The following is a 20,370-nucleotide window of genomic DNA, read 5'->3' on the forward strand; positions in this document are numbered from 1 at the left end:
GTGCAGTATCGCCCAAATACACACAAAAATCAACAGCACAGAACAAAGTCCTTGCATATAAAGTGATAAAAAGACTTTGAATAAGCCAATTAACATCAGTCAAGCAAGAGCAGAATTTCCCAGTTTGCAGAGTAATTGTGTACACAGAGTGTGACGTCCCTTATGGGCTCTGGTCTCCTCCCCCCCTGAGCACTCAGTAAATCCCTCCACGCCTGGAACAGCTCAGTTATTGTGTTGTCTTCAAAGTTTGAACATGCTGCTTCTCCCACCGGGAGATCTGGAGAGGTTGAAGCTGGTGGGACATGGAGGATTTGGGAACGTCTATAGAGGATGGAGCCAAACGCTGAAAATGGAGGTAGCGCTCAAAGTGGTGCAAGGAGCCCGCAGGTATGTCGAACACGATATACTTTTACTTTCACTTTCGTTTATAACGGTAAACAGAACAAAGACGATGAATCTCTCTAATAGGGGCACAGACAGCAATGAAAACCTGTATTAAAAAGCTCGGAGCACCACTTGAAGGCACCAAGGTTCGGTGATCTCCACTGAATAAGGGTGCTTGCGTCTCAGACCCTCATCCAGGAGTCACATGTATAGGTAGTATTGAACCGCCGCACTCCCAGCAACCCGATCTAAAGTGAAAGTGAAGAGCGGCAACAGAGGACCTCCATAAATAAGACTGCCCATACATTATAGTGATTGACCGATATGGTTTTTTCGTTGCCGATACCGATATTTTGGCCACTGCATATCGATATTGGCCGATATTTTCGTACATTTAAATTTTTTTTATCACTTGACAGGTACTCTTTTGGAGGGATCTGAAAGTCTAAAAGACCCCAAACCCCTCCTCTGCACTTAAAAGCATTCAAAACGCCAAGTTTGGATGTTTTGAATGCTGTAATTTTTTTGAATCTACCCGGACATGACATTACTTCCGGGTTTTTGCATGGAGACCCGATCAGAGCCGAATGCGGCTTTGATCAGGTCTTCGGCAGCTGTGCAGGCTGGTTGCCCGGGCCTCCCGGTGGGACAGGAGACCCGGACGAGCCGCGGAAAGCGGCGGTAGGGGGGGGACGTCCCCTTCAGTTGCTTGTAATGACAGCCGAGCGGCTTCTTAGCCACATCAGTTGTCATTACAAGACAGCTGACTGTCGGCTATGGACAAGCACTTTACGAAATATCGGCAAAATTGGCCACCTTGGTGGCTGATTCCGATATATCGGGGAAAGTGCATATCAGCCCTCAATATATTGGCTTTGCTTTACAGCTTTTTTATTTTACTGAGCTAAAATACAGGCCATTCATATGGTAATTGGTCGATCCCTAATACATTATACAATTTTCTTTAGATTTACCTTCAACTATGTAGTACAAAAGCCTGCCTGTTTGGATACAATTGAAAGTCTTGTTTAGCTTTGACCTTATATTATGTACAGCTTTTTTATTTTACTGAGCTAAAATACACGCCATTCATTGTAAAGAAAGAGGCCTGGAGCTGGATGGGCAGCATTAGGTGGAAGGCCGGACATGACTGGGTTAGCAGGATAGGATGGAAGCATTGCAGGTTTAATATAAATTTTGTATAAAATTAGGTTGACTTTAATTAGGGATAGGAAGGGTGGGGCAAGATGGAGTCACTGGGGGAGTATGGGGTGGTAGTAGGGTTCTAGAAGCCAGTTGGAGCCAGCACAACGTGGAGATAGCTCCTCCTGCCCTCCCTCCCTAATTAATTGCTGTTATTCCGGGGGGGGGGGGTTTCTTGGTATTTGTATTGTCAATAGTTAGTATTGTTGTTCAAGGGGTTTACCCGGGAAGGGGATGGATTTGGGGCTATAGGCAGGTTACAAAAAAGCTAGGGCCTGTAGGTTTGTTCTTAAGTTGAATTTGTAAGTCGGAAAATGTACATTTTTTAAGTGTAGCTCCAGCCAAAATAATATTTTTTACGTTTTTTGGATAGCATAGAGAAGGGTTAACACCCCTGTGCCATTTGTTTTGCTGTCTGTACCCCTGTTCAGAAGATTTCACCTCACTTTCTGTCCCTATGACAATTGGAATTTGAAAATTTTGGGTTGTCGTGGAAACAAGAATTATTGATAAAGCTTCAATGGAGACACCTTTTCCCATAAGAACTCTTCCAAGAGTGAATTTCCCTTCCTAGGGCTAGATTTCTCCTCACCTCCTGTTGTCTTCCTCCGTTTGGAAGTAGGAGTCGTTTGTAAGTAGGATGTTTGTAACCTGGGGACCGCCTGTATTATTGTGTTCGGTGGGAGTGTTGAATTTCTGGTGTTTGCCATAGCAGTTAGCAGGGGGTCTCAGGGTCTTGGAAGGCGGTTTAAAAAGTTGGAAATGGAGCAGTGGGGCCCATCTCAGGTATGGGTGTACCTACCCTGGTAACAATTGAAGGTAGTAATGGTTAAGAGTCATTTGGCTGTATCGGGGGTACCTAATCGTAATAGGCCTCAAGCTGGTGTCGTTGCGGCTGAGGGCCTGAAAGTCTATTTTGATCGGAGATACAGCCAGTTGCATTCCAAGACCCTAGACCAGGGATCCTCAAACTATGGCCCTCCAGCTGTTGCGGAACTACACGTCCAATGAGGCATTGCAAAACTCTGACATTCACAGACATGACAAGGCATGATGGGAATTGTAGTTCCTGAAAAACTGGAGGGCCATAGTTTGAAGACCCTTGCCCTAGACGTTGACGGGGTTAGTTGACAAAGTTCGTCACTGTACTGACTTTGGGTCATTACTGTTGAATAAATTAAAAGAACAATATTATGTATTGTTATAAAAAATTGTATTTTGTTTTAATAAAATGGCTGCTATGGCCTTTCAAAATCCAAAAGTATAGTGTTACCATTTTATGGTTTGCAGGTCGTAAGTTGGGTTTTAATGGTAAAGCAGCCGTAATATCTGTAATACCTCAGTCAACAAGGGGTGTGCATTCTTCAGTTAAAAAAAAAAAAAATAGAAAAATCTGCTTTTTTGCCCATTTACATGACGTGCAGAACAAAAATGCGAGAATACATTGTGAAAATGCACGTAAATAGGCACAAATACATACAAAAATAATTTTGAAAAAGTAGATGCTCAAACAGGAGTATCATGTGCAAGAGGCCTAAAGCCTCGTACACACGCAACGAATTTCCGCAGACCGGTCGCCCGTCTTTTGTCCAGAGTGGCGTCTGTTGGTTGGAATGTGCCTAGACTGCACACGAATGTTCCCGCACGACAGAATTCTACTTCAGAAGTGATGTCATGTGTTGGATTGCTTTCTATGTGTTCTTTCATCTCTGAGCATGCCTAGTCTTGCTCATAAGATTTTTCCCCATCGAAATCTGTACTAATGAGACGAAAATCAGACGTGTTTTGACGGTCGACAAAAATTATATAGCCTGCACACCAGGTTTTTTTCGGCCGAAAAGTCGGAGTCGGTTGTTGGAAGCACCATACTAACAAGCCGAAAATCGGCAGATCGGTCGTCGGACGAAATTTCCCGGCCGAATTTCTACTCGTGTGTACGGGGCTTAAGGCCGATATTACCATCACACCAATTATACAGTAGATGTTTTGCTTGATGGATTATGTGGGGAATTATCAGCAATAGATGGACTGCAGGGTATCACAAATAATTGAATGGAGAGGGGCCACAGAGCTCAGACCCTGTTGTGTAATAGATCACAGTGTGGCTTTTGTTGGGTGGAAATTTCCACAGGAATTTGGGAAAACCCCAGCCTAGGAAATTCAGGGGGTAGAAGTATATAGTAACAGAGATGCTGCAACCCTGGAGCGATAAGAGCTGGATGGGAAGCTAACTGTGACAGATGGGGAACTGATTACAGTCACATCCAGACCGCGACAAAAAAAGGAAATACTCTATTTATATAAGTCCTACATACAGTTCCTATTTGAAAGCGAAACTCTAATTACATTGCTAAATACACAGCTGCTTGTGTAATATATATTTTCTGGTGGACTGTATGTGATCCTTTTTTTATTTATTATTATACAGGATTTATTTAGCGCCAACAGTTTGGACCGGGCTTTACAATATAAAGGCAAACAATACAGTTACAGTACAATTTAATACAATAGAGGGTTTAAAAGAGAAGTTTGGGAGTTGGAAACCACAAACATTTATACTCGGGGGGATGCAGCATTGATCCTTGCTGCATCTGTCCATCTCCGGCTCTAAGACCGAGTCACCTAATGGCACTTTTCCACTGCAAGTACCGGCTTGGCTCCACTCGGCCCTGCTTGGCTCGGTTTGGTTTTCCACTGCATGGCACCGCATGGTACGGTGTTGGAACGGTTCGGTACGGTTTGGTACAGTTTGCTTTTCCACTAAAGTAATAAGTGGGTGGGATAACAACGATTCTCTGACCAATCAGTGGCTAGTAGTGACAAACAGTCAAGGCTGCATGCAAAGGATTGTGGGATATTGTATCTGTACGGCCCTCTTGGAACCACAACCGAGGTGGTACTGTTTAAGTGACCCGTACCGTTCGGTTCCATGTAGTGGAAAAGCGCCGCCGTACCGTACCGAACCGTTCCAACACTGTACCATGCGGTACCATGCAGTGGAAAAGCGCAAAAGCGAGCCAAACCGTTCGGTTCCATGCAGCGGAAAAGCGCCATAAATGAGTATAAATGTTTGTTTTAACCAGGGCTAAGGGAATCTATTGTTGCGGAGGGGGGGGGGGTCCATTGTTGCTGGCTGCAGGGGATCTATTTTATTGCTTTTTCTATTATCTTTAGCAAATTCCATACAAATTACTTAGCACAACAAAATGGTACTTGGCTCTGTATTCTTTAAAAGGGGCGGTACTGGGAGGTGGGTAGGGGGTGGAATCAAAGGACAGTGCTCAGAAATGGGTAGGGGGCAGAAACAAGAATTGACTCAGAAGGGGGAAGTTCCTGCATCTATTCTCTAAGAAAAAAAAAAGCCCTGGTTTGAACACCGCTGATCACTTAGTTCTCAGTCTTCAGTCTGCAGAGAGCCAGTGAATTTTAGTTGCCCCTCCAGCGCTCACTGGGCCGCTGAGCTCTGGAGGGGGCAGGAGCAGCTGGCTCAGCCTCTCAACAGCATGCTGAGAGGCTGAACCAGCTGCTGAACCAGTCATCTGGGTGGATCCCGACTTTTCAACTGGCTGAGTGATGCCACAGGGAAATGGGTCACAGGAGTGCAGAACGAAGTCCTGGGATCCATGGGAGAAGTATAGCCAAAATAGCTTTGGCAATTCTTCTCCTTTAGGCTGGCCATACACTGTATGAATTTCCTGATGAACAGTCTGAAATTCGATTAGTGGGTGACCTTGTCGCCACCCTCCTGCCCAACATCCTTTGACCAAAAAAACTGGGGTGTAAAATTATCAGCCAAACAGCAGCGTATTCCAATAAGATGGTGGGGCCAGCTGTCAAAATTGTTATATTCTCCGTGTTGTGAGAGACACAGGACTCTGGTCTGGAACAACGGTTTTTTATTCAGGACTCTCTGTACACTACAACAGGCATTACAGGACAGCTCTGTATATCCACACATCTCCTACATGTCTCCAAGATGGCCACTCTGCCCCTTGACCCCTGTCATCACTCCTGGGTGGAGCCAACCTTAAAGTGACAGTACATGTGAAACCCTTCAGGTATAACACCTTCCATCCATCCCTAAAAAAAACAACAAAAACAAAAAACACAACAAAACGAGAACAGGCATAAAACAGTAACTAATAAATGTCCAATACAGTCCTCCAACTCAGGAGATTTACATGGCTTCTTCCGCGTCCGGATGTGAGAACAACTTCCAGGGACGCTACTGGGAGAACATGGCAGTGGCCAGTCGAAAGTCTCGTAACCGCTCTTGCATTTGAAACCGGTCAGGAGGGCGACAGCATCGTTGAGGACGGGTTCCCAGTGACTTGGGGCCGGAGGAAGCAGGGCTGGCCGGAATGGACACCGGCAGGGCCAAGAGGGGATCCCCTAGCTTAGAGGGTGAACAGACCTCTGGACCAGGGCTGGAGGGCTCTGTTGGAGCTGAGTTCAAAAGTTCAGAGTCCCCCCAAGCATCAGTCTCAATGCCTCCTGATCCGGTAGGAGCAGATCCTTGAGACACTGGAGGTGCAGCCGATGTCAGGTATTCGGGCAGCTGAGAACGAGGACGCAATTGGTCCGCATGCCGTCTGCAAATGGAACCATCTCCCAGGCAGACCCTATACATTTTGGGTCCCAAAGTCTCTGCGATGATAGCAGGAAGCCAACGAGTGTTGGAAGCGCCATAAGATCGGGCCCATACCTTTTGCTGGGCTGTAAACCGGGGAATCTCGTCGTGTTCAACCTTCCTGTCTTGGGACTGCCGTACATGTTCCTGGACCATTTGAGGGCGGAGCATGTCCAAAACAGTCCATGGCTGCTGACCCAAAAGAAGTTCAGCTGGAGTTTTCCCAGTGGTTGCATGTGGTGTGGTTCTGTAAGCAGAAAGGAAGGAGTCCAGCTGCTGGGGTGACAGGGACTGTTGTTGACTTGTAGCCACAGTAGCTTTGAAATAGCGTTTGAAGGTCCGTACAAACCTTTTTGCTTGACCATTTGTAGCCGGGTGGTAAGGTGCGGTTAACTTGTGTTTGATGTTGTGGGCAGTCAGGAAACTCTGAAACTCCTGGCTTGTGAATTGTGCACCGTTGTCTGTGACAATTTCTCTGGGGTATCCAAACGTAGCAGCGAGATGTAACAGTATGGAAATCGTCGCCTTAGTCGTCGGCTGGGTAACAGGAATGACCTCAGGCCACTTTGAATGGGCATCAATAATGATCAAAAAGGTGTGTCCTCTGATCGGGCCTGCAAAGTCCAAGTGTAGGCGAAACCAGGGAACAAACCAGGGAACTGTGGGCCAAGTCCAGGGCTGGACGCACCCTCGAGGAGGGTCTCTTGCAGTTTGTGCACATCCAGCACACGCATTCACATATGTCGTGATATCAGAGTCGAGGTTCGGCCACCACACATAGCCTCTGGCCTTTTGTTTCATACATGTGCCCCCGGGATGACCAGTATGTAGCAAGTCCAGAATGTGTCTCCGGAGGGTCTGTGAAACGATCACTCGGTCTCCCCATAAAACACAGTTGCCAGCCACAGTTAATTCCAGACTCCTACGGAAGTAAGGTTCATAATCCTGTGTGACAGTTGCAGGCCAACCGTACCGTACCCAGGAGAGTATTGTCTTAAGGAAGGTATCCTTGGCTGTATGGGATGCTACTTCCCCAGAAGACAAAGGACAGGCTGGTGTAACGACAACTCTTGACAGGTGGAGAAGAGTCTGTTAATGTCCTTGTCAGACGGGACATGGCGTCCGCATTAGCATCATGGCTGCAATACTGGATTTTGTAGCTATATGCTCCCAAGAATAGGGCATAGCGTTGAAGACGGGCCGCAGTCATCTGGGAGATGCCTTTGTCAGGGCTAAAGATCTGAAGGAGTGGTTTATGATCAGTCAGTCCCTACCATACAGGTAAAGATGAAACTTCCTAATTGCCCATATGAGCGCCAGAGCCTCTTAATCAATGTGAGAGTAATTGCTTTCTGCTTTTGTCAAGGACCTGGAGGCGAATGCCACAGGTTTCTCTGACCCATCTGGTAAAATGTGAGATAGTACAGCCCCTAGACCATAGGGTGAGGCATCACAAGCCAAGGTGAGAGGCCTTTGGAGGTCATAGTGCACGAGCATGCGTGACGCCAATAGCTCTCGCTTAGAAACTTCAAAAGCACGTTGGCATGCAGCCGACCAGTTCCATCTGGAGTGTTTCTCCAAAAGTTTGTTTAATGGAAACAAAGTGTGTGCTAGATCCGGCAGGAATTTGTGGTAATAGTTCAGCAAGCCCAGGTATGATCGCAGCTGTTGGACGTTGGTTGGGGCTGGAGCTTTTACTAAAGCATCAACTTTGACTTCCGTGGTGTGTATACCCTCTGCATCCACAAGGTGGCCACAAAACTCCAATTTAGGTACCATGAATTGGCATTTCGCTAAGTTCACTTTTAGACCCTGCTCTTGGAGTCTAGCCAACACAAGCTCCACGTTATGCTTGTGTTCCTGGTCTGTCAGGCCCGTGATGAGCATGTCATCTAACATGCACTGTGTGAAAGGAATGTCCGCCAAAATCTCATCCATTTTGCGTTGCCAAATGGCTGGGGCGGAGGCTACCCCAAACACCATCCGATTGTATTCATACAGTCCCTTGTGAGTGTTGATGGTTAGAAACTTGCGAGATGAAGGGTGGACCTCAAACTGTAAATAAGCTTGCCTGAGATCAAGGTTGGTGAACTTTTGACCTCCTGCAAGAGAGGCAAAAATGTCATCTACTCTGGGTATGGGATACTGGTCTATCTCCAGTTGAGAATTTAGTGCCATGCGGAAATCGCCACAAATGCGTAAGTCCCCATTCGCTTTCTTTACTGGTACAACTGGTGATGCCCACTCGCTGTGCTCTACCTTTGAGATGACACCTTGTTCCTCCAGCCGACTTAGTACAGCTTCCACACCTGCTCGGAGTGCGAAAGGTACCGTCTGAGCTTTGAAGAACCTAGGCTGGGCATTGGGTTTCAGCCTGAGTCTCACACAGTCATGCTTTATTTTTCCCAAATGGTGATCAAAGACTTGTGGGAATCGCTGTTTCAGGGATTCCACCCATCCCTCGTTATCTCTTGATGGGATGGTCACGGTGTTGCAGGGGTTAATGGCGATGTCTGGCATGCCAAAGTGAGCAATCCAGTCTCTCTCAAAGAGAGGGGGTCCCCCATGTTCTAGGATATACAATGGCATTTTCTTTGTCTGACCCTTGTAGGATACCTGTACTTTCACGTAACCCAGTGGGTGGAGTATCTGCTTTGAGTATGTCTGCAGTTTGATTGGTGTTGGACGAAAATTGTTCGGATCAGAAGTTTTCTCCATTGTTTCTGGGTGATAACTGAAACTGCTGCTCCTGTGTCTACATCCATCTTGAGTTTCTTTCCTTCCACAGTTACCTCTACAGTCATTGCTGAGGGTGCTGAATGCATATGATGTATGTCCAATCTGTGGAGCAATTCCTCATCCCCTGATTCCGATGACGATGTATATCTTCCCACCATATATGCTTTTGTCCTGGTGTTCAGAGGTTGTTTATTTTGCACCTTCTTACTACGGCAGACTTGTTTCAGATGACCTGCCTTACCACAATTATGACAGAGCTGATCCTTAAACCGGCAGACTTTGTGATCATGGTCTGTATTCCCACAACGGTAGCAAGCTGACTCCCGGGTTGGTGAGGGTCTATATTTACATTTAGCTGCAGTTGGCTTGACTGCTGTTCTGAAAACTTCCTCTTTAACCTCTTCCCTTCTGCTCTGGGGGTTCAATGCCTCTGTATCTTTCACAGCCATTTCCATCACTGAAGCTATCTCAATTGCCTTTGTATGGGTAAGGTCTTTCTCTGTTAACAGTCTCTTTTGGCTAGACTCACTATTTAGTCCCATGACAAACTTATTCCTCAGTGCAGTCGGAAAGTACTCCCCAAAAGAACAGGTTGAGGCTAGTCTGCGAAGGGCGAGCACATAAGCCTTAATATCTTCACCTGGCTGCTGCTGCCACTGATAGAGCCAGAATCTTTCTGCAATCTCTAGTGGTTTAGGCTGGAAGTGATTCCCTAACAGTGTCAGGAGCTCTGCCAAAGTCTTAGTTGCTGGTTTTTGAGGGAAAAGGAGATCCCTAAGAGTGTCATATGTCCTAGCACCAACCAGTGTCAGAAATACTGCTACTTGCCTGTCGCCTGGGATGGCATTTGCATAAAAATACTGTTCTAGTCTCTCAATCCAGGAACTCCACGTTGTCTGTTGTTCTCCATCAAATTCACTTAATGTCCCGATCAATGACATTTTCCTGCTGAGCTCTGTGGGTGTTTGTATCCAGCTGACAATCCAGAGTTTTTTTTCCTTCTTTTCTTTTCTCACACGGATAGTAACCTTGTGAATCCCATCCTCGTTGCCACTGTTATATTCTCCGTGTTGTGAGAGACACAGGACTCTGGTCTGGAACAACGGTTGTTTATTCAGGACTCTCTGTACACTACAACAGGCATTACAGGACAGCTCTGTATATCCACACATCTCCTACATGTCTCCAAGATGGCCACTCTGCTCCTTGACCCCTGTCATCACTCCTGGGTGGAGCCAGCCTTAAAGTGACAGTACATGTGAAACCCTTCAGGTATAACAAAAATACAGTAGCCACAGTGGGAGATTCCTCCATCCTTGTTGTAAAGCATAGATGGAGGAATCGCTACATGTGCATGTCCAGCCTTAGAAGAGTCCCTGCTCGTGAGCTTACAATCTAAAGAGAGGGGCAAGTGATACGATAGAAATTGTGCAGGAATGAGTTGTTTGAGAAAGTAAAATTTGGTTGGTAGCTAGAAACAGGATAGGCTTGGCTGAAGAGATTAGTTTTCAAGGATTGCCTGAAAGCGGACAGAGTAAGAGATAGACAGATTGGGGTAAGGATTTCCAGAGGATGGGAGAGTCTCTGAAGAAGTCCTGGAGATGAGCATTAGAGGAAGGGTGCTGGAGATGAGGAGGTGACCGGGGGTTCTAGAGATTAGCATGGAAGGAGATGACGAGGGTGCTAGAGATAAGCATGGAAAGAGGGCACGAGGGCGCTAGAGATGAGCATGGGAGAAAGTGACGAGGGCGCTAGAGAGAAGGATGTCTTAGGAGAAGTGAGTACAAGGCTTTATTTTATTGCTTGAATGATTGGAAGCCAGTGGAGGAATTAGCAGAGAGGAGTGGTGGACACTGAGCGGACAATAAGGCTGGAGTTTCTCTTTAATATACTGTATACTATACAATACCATACTAACAATGGTATACTATTTTATTTTATTTTTTTCTTATGCCAAAACCTTCAAAACTACCCTTTTTCCTCTCACCCTTTATTCCCTGTCATTCTGCAATAAATATTAAGCTTTAAATAGAACATGTGCCTGCATGGCTGTTACTTGGCACAGCTAAGGCACCTATCCTGTGTTAGAAACCGACTGCCTAATGTCCAGAAGCCGTAATGGAGGACAAATGTATAGAGTAATACTGCACCAGTAACAGGCTAACAATAGCTTTGGGATTCTTCATTTCAGTTCCAACCTAAAAAAGCTGATGAAGGATCTAATGAAGGAACGAGATGTGATGCAGAAAGCGAGCAACCCCCATGTTCTCCGTCTCCTTGGAGTATATGAGAAGGTGGAAGGCAGTCTTGTAGAGCATGGACTGGTCATGGAGTATATGCCTCATGGTTCTCTACGCACTGTCTTTGACAATATCCCAGATGTCCCATGGGCTTTGAGGTTCCAGATTCTTCATCAAGTGGTCCTTGGAATGAATTACCTTCACAGTCTGGATCCTCCAATAATCCATCGGGATCTAAAACCCTGCAATGTCCTTTTGAATAAGCATTTAGATGTTCAGGTAAGTGACCTGTGACATGAATAATGCAGTAGTAGCTATTTAAGACTGGAAAAGGTAGGGAAAATGAATCCCACCACCACCATCTCTGAATATGAAACCATCTGGAAATTCTTTTTGATGCCACTGTCTGACAACTCATACCAAATGAATTATAATTCTTCTTTAACAGATCACAGATTTTGGATTGTCAAAAATTATAGGGGTTACGTCTTCTGCCGTGCCATCGTTTGCAGGGACATTGCCCTACATGCCGCCTGAAGCTCTAAATGACATTAACTATCAGGTTTCAAAATCGCATGATGTTTACAGGTAAGAAGAAGATGGCCATGGATTTATGAATTTTATTAATTGTATTTTGAATCTGCGTACATAATGAACCATATTTACAGCCCCGTGTGTGTGTATGTATATGTATATGTACGTATATATATATATATATATATATATATATATATATATATATGTACGGTATGTAGTTACAAATTATACATAAAAAAAGATTTCTTAAAGCAGATCATTACTGCATCTGAGCACCACAAACCAAAAGCATGATTTAATTATTTTTTGCTTTTCTTCATTTTTAATATTCAAAGAAAATTCCATCCATCCCCATCTCCGTGGCCGGACTGCGAATAAAACTCAGCCCTGGAAATAATTTCATACCAGCCCCATAGCATTATTATACCGGCCCAACAGCATAACGCCATTATTTTCTTGTTCATAAAAGGTGAAACTATGCATTTTAAAGCACATTTGAAGAGTGAATTATATATAGATATGAAAACGCATAAGGCTATATATATATATATATATATATATATATATATATATATATATATATATATATATATATGAACAAATTCGGGTTAAAAGTGGTAAAAGTGCAGTGCAGGCTGTGTGGGCATGGTACAGGAGATGTCAGAGGCTGCGGACATGGTACAGGAGGACATGTCAGAGGCTGCGGGCATGGTGCAGGAGATGCAGGGGCTGCGGACATGGTACAGGAGATGCAGGGGCTGCGGACATGGTACAGGAGATGCAGGGGCTCTGAACAGGGTACAGGAGATGCAGGGGCTGCGGGCATGGTGCAGGAGATGCAGGGGCTGGGGGCATGGTGCAGGAGATGCAGGGGCTGCGGGCATGGTACAGGAGATGCAAGAAAGTGATAAAATTGGTCATAATAAAGCACTCAATGATCTGGGGCTCCTAAGGTACTTAAGAAGATATAGGTATGTGAGAACCTAAATTCTAATCCTTTGGTTACATTTTATATTGACTTGTATACTTTACACACTGTGGTGTTTAGTTGCACTTTAAAGTGCATGTAAACCCCAAATATGAACTACTTTTGTTTGATTATTGGGTCTGCTAAATATATAACGATGAAAGTGTTTTGTTATATCTGTGGGACAAGGTCATCTCGTGCCCAAGGCAAAGATAGCAAACTGCCAATCCTCTCCAATGAAGGAGGGGATGAAGCTAATAGCGGGAGGGGCAGAGAAATGTATGTAGTTGTAGCACCCCCTAGCTTAGCGTGCTAGTGTAAATAGGCTTTTGGTAGTGTAGGTAAATTCCCATCTTAGAGCAGGCCAGGAAATTTCCAGGGGGGGCGCCACATGGGTCACAGCAGGACAATACTATATCAGCTGGGCTAGTAAGTATGTGAATTCAGGATAAAGCATAAGTTGAAACTTAAATTAACACAGGAGACACAGGTTGAAGTTCTTGTTTAATTTATAGTTGATGGAAGCTTAACTGATCCTTCCATATTGCAGTTCATTTCCTCTTCTTCATAACTCAGTACTTGTTTTAAGAAAAAGGAACTTGCTAGGAATATAGTGTTCCAGAAATTATAAGGAATAATAGCCGTAACTGGAAATGTATGTAGTATTATGAAATATTAGTGAGTTGTATGCTGTGTTTTTTTTGTATGGTTTTACCATATTTTAGACACTGACCCTCCGTTTTGTTTTGCTGTGTTGTAGTTTCGGAATCTTAATGTGGACAGTATTTTCAGGGGAAGAGCCTTACCCAGGTAAGTCCTTGTAGACCCCGTTCTTTTGTTATGTTTCTCATATAGCCAGCAGTAATTATTCACATTCACCTGGACATGTACTGTAAAGTATATTTTTTTTTTTTTGCTGTTTATCAGAGCAGTTTTTTCCTTTTTTAATGAATGTCAGGAACATACCCCAACATTTATGACCACAGAGGTGTGACCTTAATCCAATCACCCTGACGTGTCAAGTAGGGTTGCCGCCTCATCCAGAACACACATTAATTAGACAGGTTCTGAGGCTGATTAACCACTTCCCGCAACCTCATATAGATCTATGTGATCTGCAAGACGTGGTTGTACCGGGGTGATGCCTGCAGCTAGAGGCCTCATCCAAGTACCATTTTTTAGAGCCGTCGGTCGGCTTTTAGGTGGTAATGGCCAATGCGGCTCGGGAGCCGCTCAGTAGTTACCCGAGTGAGGGGGAGGGATGCCCCCCTTTCCCGCCGCCTTCTGCGGCCCTGCCTGGGTCTCCCGTCCCACCGGGAGACCCGAGCAACCAGCCGACACCTCCGCCGGCTGGTTGGAGTCCCGAACAAAGCCGAATTTGGCTTAGATCGGGTCTCTGATGATGCAACCCGAAATACACTCACGTTTTTGACAGTAATTGGCAGTAAGTGACAGTAATTGGCAATGACAGGTATTATTTATGGAGCCGCTGAGTAACCCGAACGTGATGTCACGCCATGACGTCACGTTCAGGTTACTCGGCAGCTAAAGGCGCCGAATTTGAAAAAGTGACTGTATTCAAAAACTCAGTTTTTGGCATTTTGAATATATTGAAGTGCAGTGGAGGGGTCTGGGGTCTTTTAGACCCCCGATCCCTCCATAAAGAGTACCTGTCACTGCATATTGCTGTCACAAGGGATGTGTACATTGCTTGTGACAGCAATAAAAGTGATCAGATTTTAATATTTTTTTTAAAAAAACCTGTGCTAAACTTCAAAAATTTTATAAAATAAATAGGAAAAAAATTATAAATTTTAAAGCGCCCCCTGTCGCCATGAGCTTGCGCACAAAAGAAAACGTATACGGAAGTCGCGCCCGCAAATGAAACTCACTTAGTGCCTATTGTGCATTATATTAGCCTCAGAACCTGTGTAATTTATGTGTCCTGGTTTAAAGGGATGAGGTGGCAACCCTAGTGTCAAAGCAAAGGCTCTCAGACCCTCTCCACTGCCTTCAGTTTTGCTGAATGTTGACCCATTCAAAGTTCCTAACTTCCTTCCTCCTAACTTCATCTCTCTCTGCTTTGCTGCTGTGATTGAGCGCCACCTGCAGTGGAGAAAATAAACTGCACCTGCCTACAAGTCAGTTCACATTAGATGTAGGGCCGTTTTATACACCATTCGGTGTAACAAATGGAAATATTTATACAAATAAAGAGCATTAAGGCTCTTTATTGCAGGACAACTTGTAAGTTGCACCTATTCCTGCATTCACAACCACCCTCATTCAAAACGTGCTGCTCTTTTGCAGACGCGTTTGGCTACCATTCATACTTAAGACCGGGCCTATTTTTGACACTTGGTGTGTACAGGCTAAAATCATTTTTTTTTGCTAGAAAACTACTTAGAACCCCCAAACATTATATATTGTTTTAGCAGAGACCCTAGAGAATAAAATGGAGATCGTTGCAATATTTTTTATCACACCGTATTTGCGCAGCGGTCTTCCAAACGCAATTTTTGGGGGGAAAATTTGCTTTTTTGAACTAAAAAATAAGTAAACAGTAAAGTTAGCCCAATTTTTTCCCATAATGTGGAAGATAATGCTACGCCGAGTAAATAGATACCCAACATGTCATGCTTCAAAATTGCTCACGCTCACGGAATGGCGACAAACTTTGGTACCCCATATGCGACATTTTAAAAATGTCTACAGGTTACCAGCTTAGAGTTACAGAGGAGGTCTAGGGCTCAAATTATTGCTCTCGCTCTAAAGATGGCGGGGATACCTCACATGTGTGTTTTGAACACAGTTTACATATGTGGACAGGACTTCCGTATGCGTTCACTTCAGTGCGCGAGCTAACGGGGACAGGGCGCTTTAATTTTTTTTTTTCCTATTTATTTTTACACAGTTTTTAAAAAAAAATAAAAAATTTGATCATTTTTATTCCTATTACAAGAAATATAAACATCCCTTGTAATAGAAATAGACATGACATTTATTGTGAGATCTGGGGTAAAAAAAGACCTCAGACCTCACAACTACACTAAAAAAGAAAAAAAAAAAGTGTTGAAAAAAAATTGGCCCTTTAAACCGGTTGCTAGGCAACGACGTTTGACGTCGCTCCGGTCCTCCAAGACCATAGAGTCGAGTGAGGGCCATCTTGCCCCCACTCGACTACCTGTCTCCAAGGATCCGGGACCGGATCCTTTTCCCCGCTGCCGGTGGGTCCGGTAAGCGGGGAAAACGGCCAGGACGTGGCGTGAGGGGGCACCTCTTCCACCGCACCATAAGGGTGATCCTGCGGCGAATCCGCTGCTGGGACCACCCTTACCAGAAAGCCAATCGCCCGCCGTTTCCAAAAGTACCAGGGTTATGGAAGCTATCTGCTGCCATAACCCCGGAATTTAGCATCAAAGGACCAACGTAAAACTGCGGCAGGCGGTCGGTAAGTGGTTAAAGGCACCCCAAGCATCTGAAGATGCAGCATTTAAAAAAAAAAAAAAAGTGTTCCTGTGCTTCCCACAGGTACGGCAGCCCATTCAAATGAACACATAGGTGTGAACCTAGCGTAATATAAATGTGTGAATTCCAACAATCATAATAATCCGTGAGAATCATATCAGTAATTTTAATAACACACTGTAATAGAGTCCCCACCCATGTGCAAACAATGGTGACAACTTCTGCAAAAGCTCCCGCTGTGTAAAGATGGGCCGAACACCCCCCTGGGATGTTGGGCCTCTGTATGTGGCCAGGCTGTGAAAAAGTCTCACACATGTGGTATCGCCATAGTCAGGACGAGTAGCAAAAATGTGTTTTGGAGTGTAATTGCAAGTATGCGTATGCAGTGTGAGAGAAATAGCTTGTTCATATAACTTTTTGTAATATTTTTGTTCATTGATTTTGAGTAAAAAAATAAAAAAATAAATAAATATATAACATTAATTTCTTCAATTTCCCGAGAATTGTGGGAAAAAATTTAAATAAAAAATAATAAAACTCAAGTGTTGGAGCATTGAAAGCAGAAAATTGGTCTGGCCGGGAAGGGAGTAAAAGTGCCCTGTATTGAAGTGGTTAAATACGGCATGCCTAGACCACTACTTAATTACTGCATACATTTACTTATTTATTTCCTTCTGTAAATTGACTTTCTTGGGTATTTACTGACAGTTTTAAGCGCTTTGCGGTAAATATCGCAAAGCGGTATAGTGAATTGACCGGTACGGGATCCCATGTGATATTTAGAGAAAATGTGTCCATACACCTACATACCGCACGTGATCTGGTTCTGTGAATGGGGCCCAGTGTTGGCAATGCTCTCCTGGTGGGGGACTCACTAGGAGAAATAGTGTATTTACATGGCTAGCACAGTTTCGGGCTTGCATGCAAGGTTTAACCAGCATAACACAAAGCTGCGATCAATTTTTGCAGCCATTTATTATATATATGATGACATGTAGGCAGGTGCAGTTAGCTAGTCTGCCCGGTGGTTCTGTTCCAGAATAGTGTCTGGTTACACAAGATAGTGTCATCAGGTGTTAGATTCCTTTTTAGTTAGAGCCCTTCTGTTTTGATGTCATGGGTAAGTCAATGCATATATATAAGCCAGGTTGGGAGGAGCCCTAGTGCACTTGGGGCATGACTAGGGTAGTTCAGATGCCACCTGTTTAACCATATTACTGGGATCAGTACCCAACACCACCCCCTTTACCTTTAGAGCCGGTTCACATTAGTGCGACTTGTCAGCCTGACAAGTCACGCTCCCTCGCAGTCCATTGACCGCTACAGGAACCGTTCTAATAGGAACGACACAAGTCGCTCCGACTTAAAAAAAGGGTCCTGTACTATTTCGGGGCGACCTTGGAGCGACTTGCATAGACTTCCATTATGTGAAGTTCCTGCAAGTCGCTCCGAAGTCATGGTGCATGGTAATGTACAAATCGCCCCCGAAGTAGTAAGGAGTCGTGTCGCCCCAGTGTGAACTGACTCTTAAAAGACAACACTAACTCAGCATTGGGATTAAATGGACGGTTCGGCCTTTTATTAAACAAAACCATAAATAATAGAAAACATAAAACAGTCAAACCAATCCAGATCAAAGAATGGTTGCAGATCCTTGACAATGCCATCTCCCACAACTTTGGAGTCTGTGGTACCATTAAGTTAGGTTCTGTCCCCAGCCGGCAAAACACCGCCTCGAGGACTATCCTAACTGACTACAAACCCCTACCACCGTACACTACCCGGTAGGTCTAGACTGAACCAGATCAACCATAGAACTCCATACCTGAGATGGGTCCCACCATTTTATCGTTCAACACCATGTTTTGGACCCTCGTCAAGCACCCAAACCGCCAACGTCCAACCTCCTTAGCAGAACAGAAAAACAGCATCACCAGGGCGGGCCGGCGGGACGTTTCTCCTATGATCTCCAGTCTGCAAGTGAAGCCCCTTCACTCCTCCCCTCCAACTACTCTCTCTCGTGCTCCTCCCCATGACCTCGTCTGCTCTGCCAATAAGGGAAGAGTCCTGACCTCTCATATCCCAACAACTAATTTAACCCCCTACTACCTGGTTTTCCTTCCACCCTGTCATGTATGCCCAATGCTTATCATTTCCTTCAAGTTCCGGGCATGTCTTGGGAGCCAAACACCCCACATCTAGGCAGATATAGCCAGCGATTGTAGGCCCTAGACAAGGCTGAAGGCTGTGGGGAGAGGTAGACTTGCACAAAGGAGAGTCAGCTGTGGACCTCCTGACCATCATAGAGGTAGGGATAGGGTGGGTTGCAAAAGGCCTTTTTGGCCTGCCCAAAAGTTCCCTGATTGAGGCCATTCCCCTGTAAAGGTGTACCTATAGAGCAGGTGACTACAGAGATCCCATTTCAGTCCGTAATAATGACCCCAAGTGGAAAGAGACTATTAGGAGAAGATGGCTGAAATAAACGCTGCCTGATGCTCAATGAATAAAGTATGTGAAACAGAATTACGCTATGGGGATTGCCCGTGTTCTTTATGCTTGCATTTCCAGCGGACCCTGAAAACAATTGAATTGCTGTTTGCTGTGGTGTGGATCACTAAGCGTGTTTGCCGATCAGAGATGAGAGGTAATACTAAGGGGAGTGAGACACTTTATATCACTTGTGGTGTGTTGAAGTGTATTACAAGCTAATTTCTATGGACTACTTAGTACCAGTGGATGGGATTTGGCTGCTCTGATCTTTACATGCACTACTAACACGGGGAGGTGAAGGCTCTTCTGTTGAATTTCTTTGGTGAAGCGCTACTGGAGTGATCTGACTTTTTGCTCTATATAAGGACTATGTATTTTGATTAAGCAGCAGCAACCCGTGTTTAGAGTTTGTATTGAGATATACTGTATATGTATTTCTTTTTTCCCCAGGAGTGCATAGTACTGTGATCATATATACATCTCTTCTTCTGTTTCTTAGGTATTCTTGCAGAAGTAATCATGCGCTGTGTTACTAATGGTCAGAGGCCCGCAGTGAAGGTCCTAGACCAGTACAGTGATGTTAGAATGGTGCCTGAAGCCAAAGAGTTAATGATCAGATGCTGGGATCACAATGCAGATAACAGACCCAGCTTCCATGGTAAGTGTAATGACAACCTAATGTATAGAAGTGCATGCAGGACATAAATAAAGTGGAGGAAAATGGAAAGATAGTGCTGGACCCGTAGGTTTATTTTACTGGTATTGTTATCTTAAGGTATTATTGTAGGTATAAATTATATGGTCAGGGGCGTAACTACAGGGGTTGCAATTGCAATTGCAACCGGGCCCCATGCTCCCCATGTTGTGCGTCCAAATGTTTGCATATGAATTTGTTTAACCACTTCCCGCCCACCCTATAGACAAATGACGGAGGGAATGTGGTTGCATTATCCTGACCGGACGTCATATGACGACGGCAGGATAATGCGCTCTGCGTGCCCCTGGGGGGCGCGCAGATCGGCGATCGGTGATGTGGCATGTCAGTCTGACTCCCTGCATCTCCGATCTCGGTAAGGAGCCTACTGACGTAGGCTCTTTACCATGTGACCAGCCGTGTCCAATCACGGCTGGTCACATAGTACACAGGAAGAGCTGTTGATCGGCTTTCCTCAGTACGTGCCTGACAGGCACGTGTAAAGGAGCGCCGATCTGCGGCTCTCCTGACAGGGGGGGGTTGGCACTGGTAATCAGATCATTGATTACCAGTGCAGACCCTCGGATGGGGGGGGGTGCCGCCACTAGAACCACCAGGGATGCCCACCCATGACCCCAGGGATGCCCACCCATGACCCCAAGGATGCCCACCCATGACCCCAGGGATGCCCACTATGGCCACCAGGGATGGCAATCAGGGCTCAGGGAGCCCCCCCAGTGCCCTCCCCATCAGTGCTGCCCACCAGTGCCCTCCCCTTCAGTGCTGCCTCACAGTGCCCATCATTGCCATCTATCAGTGCCGCCCACCAGTGCCCATTATTGCCCACCAGTGCCACCTATCAGTGCCCACCAGTGCCACCTATCAGTGCCCACCAGTGCCACCTATTAGTGCCCATCAGTGCTGCCTATCAGTGCCCATCAGTGCCACCTATCAGTGCCCATTAATGCCGCCTATCAGTGCCCAGCAGTGCCGCCTATCAATGCCCACCAATGCTGCA

General features: G+C 45.3%; 1 protein-coding gene across 1 annotated transcript in view; it reads left to right on the forward strand.

Annotated features, from left to right (window-relative positions):
* The first annotated feature begins 209 nt into the window (after positions 1 to 209).
* The window catches only part of LOC309543318 (receptor-interacting serine/threonine-protein kinase 3-like), a 33,158-nt gene continuing 12,997 nt past the window's right edge, over positions 210 to 20,370 (forward strand). Inside the window, exons 1-5 of the mRNA XM_082242776.1 lie at positions 210 to 387; positions 11,148 to 11,475; positions 11,645 to 11,784; positions 13,461 to 13,510; positions 19,158 to 19,316. Coding sequence (XP_082098902.1) covers positions 254 to 387; positions 11,148 to 11,475; positions 11,645 to 11,784; positions 13,461 to 13,510; positions 19,158 to 19,316 — 811 coding nt within the window. The 5' untranslated portion in view covers positions 210 to 253. The remainder of the gene's footprint in view (positions 388 to 11,147; positions 11,476 to 11,644; positions 11,785 to 13,460; positions 13,511 to 19,157; positions 19,317 to 20,370) is intronic.

Source organism: Pelophylax lessonae (assembly GCF_965119305.1).
Source record: "Pelophylax lessonae genome assembly, chromosome: 13".
Taxonomy (NCBI): domain Eukaryota; kingdom Metazoa; phylum Chordata; class Amphibia; order Anura; family Ranidae; genus Pelophylax; species Pelophylax lessonae.